A 2,639-nucleotide genomic window follows, 5' to 3' on the forward strand; every position below is an offset into this window, starting at 1 on the left:
TTATGGCATGAAGAGTGTGACACGTACTAATAATTTTATAACCAATACCAATGACAAATATTTGTGATCAAAACTTCATTTTTCCTCAAAGAACACTGGAACGGACAATGGGAACATCAAAACATGCATATTTCACACAATTAAAATCTACATTAAAGTGATTCATCGATTATTTGGGTCCCACAAACTTATTTACCTTCATCACCAATCATATATTAGAACTTAGAACCCTTGATTGGGACCAAACCCTTTCTTCTCATTCAACGAGGCACTGCGTTACATATTCTACTTTAAATATCTTTAAAGCTTCAGTTCTAGAGATCCTTTGCAAACGTGCACCAGTAAGTTCGATTCACCTCTACAAAATCGCTTCTTCATGGCTTACATCTTTCTTCTTGTTCATCTTATATTTCTCTTCCTCCACTCCAATCTTTCCTTTTGTTTATTACAAACAACCCTCGTCTTACCCCTAAAAACTCAAGTAATTCCATCTAGGTCCCTCCCAAAACCCCCAAACAAACTCTCCTTCCACCATAACGTTAGCTTAACGGTTGCTCTAACGGTAGGAACTCCTCCACAGAACGTTTCGATGGTAATCGACACTGGAAGCGAGCTTTCATGGCTACACTGTAAAACATCCCCAAATTTAAAAACCACATTCGACCCTCTTCGCTCCACTTCGTATTCTCCAATCCCTTGTTCTTCATCGATCTGCACGAATCGAACAAGAGACTTCTCGATTCCAGCTTCTTGCGATTCCAAGAATCTCTGCCACGCCACTCTTGCGTACGCAGATGCATCTTCCAGCGAAGGAAACCTTGCTTACGAAACATTTCATATCGGGAGCTCTTCTGTACCCGGTACGATCTTTGGATGCATGGATACGAGCTTTAGTAGCACTTCTGAAGAAGATTCGAAGAATACAGGATTAATCGGTATGAATCGAGGATCTTTATCGTTTGTTTCTCAAATGGGTTTTCCGAAATTTTCATACTGTATATCGGATCGTGATTCTTCTGGCGTTTTATTGCTTGGAGACGCGACATTCTCTTGGCTCGGACCATTAAATTACACCCCATTGATTCAAATATCAACCCCTTTGCCTTACTTCGACCGAGTCGCCTATACAGTTCAACTCGAAGGAATTCGGGTCTCACAGAAGCTTCTTCCGCTACCCAAATCGGTTTTCGTACCGGATCATACCGGAGCAGGTCAAACGATGGTCGACTCGGGTTCGCAGTTCACTTTCTTACTCGGTCCCGTCTACAGCGCGTTGAGGAACGAGTTCTTAAATCAGACAAAAGGGGTTTTGCGAGTTTTGGAGGATCCGAATTTTGTTTTTCAAGGAACGATGGATCTGTGTTACAGGGTTGAGTTGACTCGGACGATTTTACCACCGTTACCAACAGTGAGTTTAATGTTTCGGGGAGCTGAGATGGAGGTATCGGGGAATCGGTTGTTGTATCGGGTACCGGGTGAGGTGAGAGGAGGTGACTCGGTTTACTGTTTCACTTTTGGAAATTCGGACTTATTAGGGGCAGAGGCTTATGTGATTGGTCATCACCATCAGCAGAACGTGTGGGTTGAGTTTGATCTTGAAAAGTTAAGAGTTGGGTTCGCTCCAACTCAGTGTGATCTTGCGGGTCAAAGACTGGGTATGGGCTTCTAGGAATTTTAATTTTAATTTTTTTTTCTCTAATTGAAAAAAGATATGATGTTTTCGAGGGGTCATAATAAAATATGTTCATGGCCCCTTCTTTGTGGTCCAATCCATGGTCTACCTCTTGGGATACTACTTGCAATACTAGAGGTGGCCCATTGATTGGACCGTTTGGATTGGAAGTTAGGTAAAAAATTTCAATATTTATCTTATTTAAAAAAAAAAAATTATTACAAGGAAAATGTTATCCTCAATCTATCATGCCAAAGAGCTAGAAAGTAAAAATGGATGTATCAATTCTAAATAATTTAAATGATCAAATCAATATAATATAACGAGATTGCTTATATTTGCTTTGTTATGTTTGATAATACTTCTAAAGTCCAAAGTCTTAAAACTAGAAATCAGTCTTCAGAAGTTTCATCTAACGTCCTCTATTGCTAGTTCAAATTTTTTGAATTTCGATTCTAAAATTTAAAATAAAACAAACAGAAATACAACTTTAGAAGTTTGAATTTTAAAAGTAAATCACTTCCATTCAAACTTAAAAAGTTTTACCAAACACACTTTAAGAGTAAAATAAGTTTCTAAAGTTTTTAATCGTGAGAGTTTTTCATAATTTTTGTAAGACTAATGTTAATTTGACACCTAAAAACTTGATACTTTTTGAATGTTTCCTCACGTGACGGTGCATAGAATCATAGGTTTTTTTCTGTGTATCTCAAAGAAAAATATCTATGGTCTATACACAATCATGTTAGGGAACGTACAAAAAGCATGAGTTTATTACGACTCTTTTTTTTGCAATGCACAAATAGTTTGCAAATAATTTTGTATTCCTATAATTGTTGGGTTATTTGTGATAAAAACTTTTGATCTCATCAGTTAGAGGAAATCACTAAGCTGTCTGATTCTGTATTGAGTATTGCTATTGCCACACCAATTCCAATGTAAATCACTTGAGAATCGCATACAGTTG

General features: G+C 37.7%; 1 protein-coding gene across 1 annotated transcript; it reads left to right on the top strand.

The window, feature by feature from the left end:
• Positions 1–228: 228 nt before the first annotated feature.
• Positions 229–2,009, top strand: LOC147395223 (aspartic proteinase PCS1-like). Its single transcript, XM_086451125.1, has one exon. The coding sequence runs from the start codon at positions 377–379 to the stop codon at positions 1,667–1,669; it is 1,293 nt and encodes a 430-aa protein (XP_086307251.1). The 5' UTR covers positions 229–376; the 3' UTR covers positions 1,670–2,009.
• The last annotated feature ends 630 nt before the right edge of the window (positions 2,010–2,639 follow it).

This window comes from Akebia trifoliata, chromosome 8 (genome assembly GCF_017979445.1).
Source record: "Akebia trifoliata isolate Shusen 1 chromosome 8, ASM1797944v1, whole genome shotgun sequence".
Lineage (NCBI taxonomy): Eukaryota > Viridiplantae > Streptophyta > Magnoliopsida > Ranunculales > Lardizabalaceae > Akebia > Akebia trifoliata.

What these genes read in the sequence shown, in the direction of transcription:
- LOC147395223 (XM_086451125.1), top strand. Translation starts at nt 377, where the DNA reads ATGGCTTACATCTTTCTTCTTGTTCATCTTATATTTCTCTTCCTCCAC.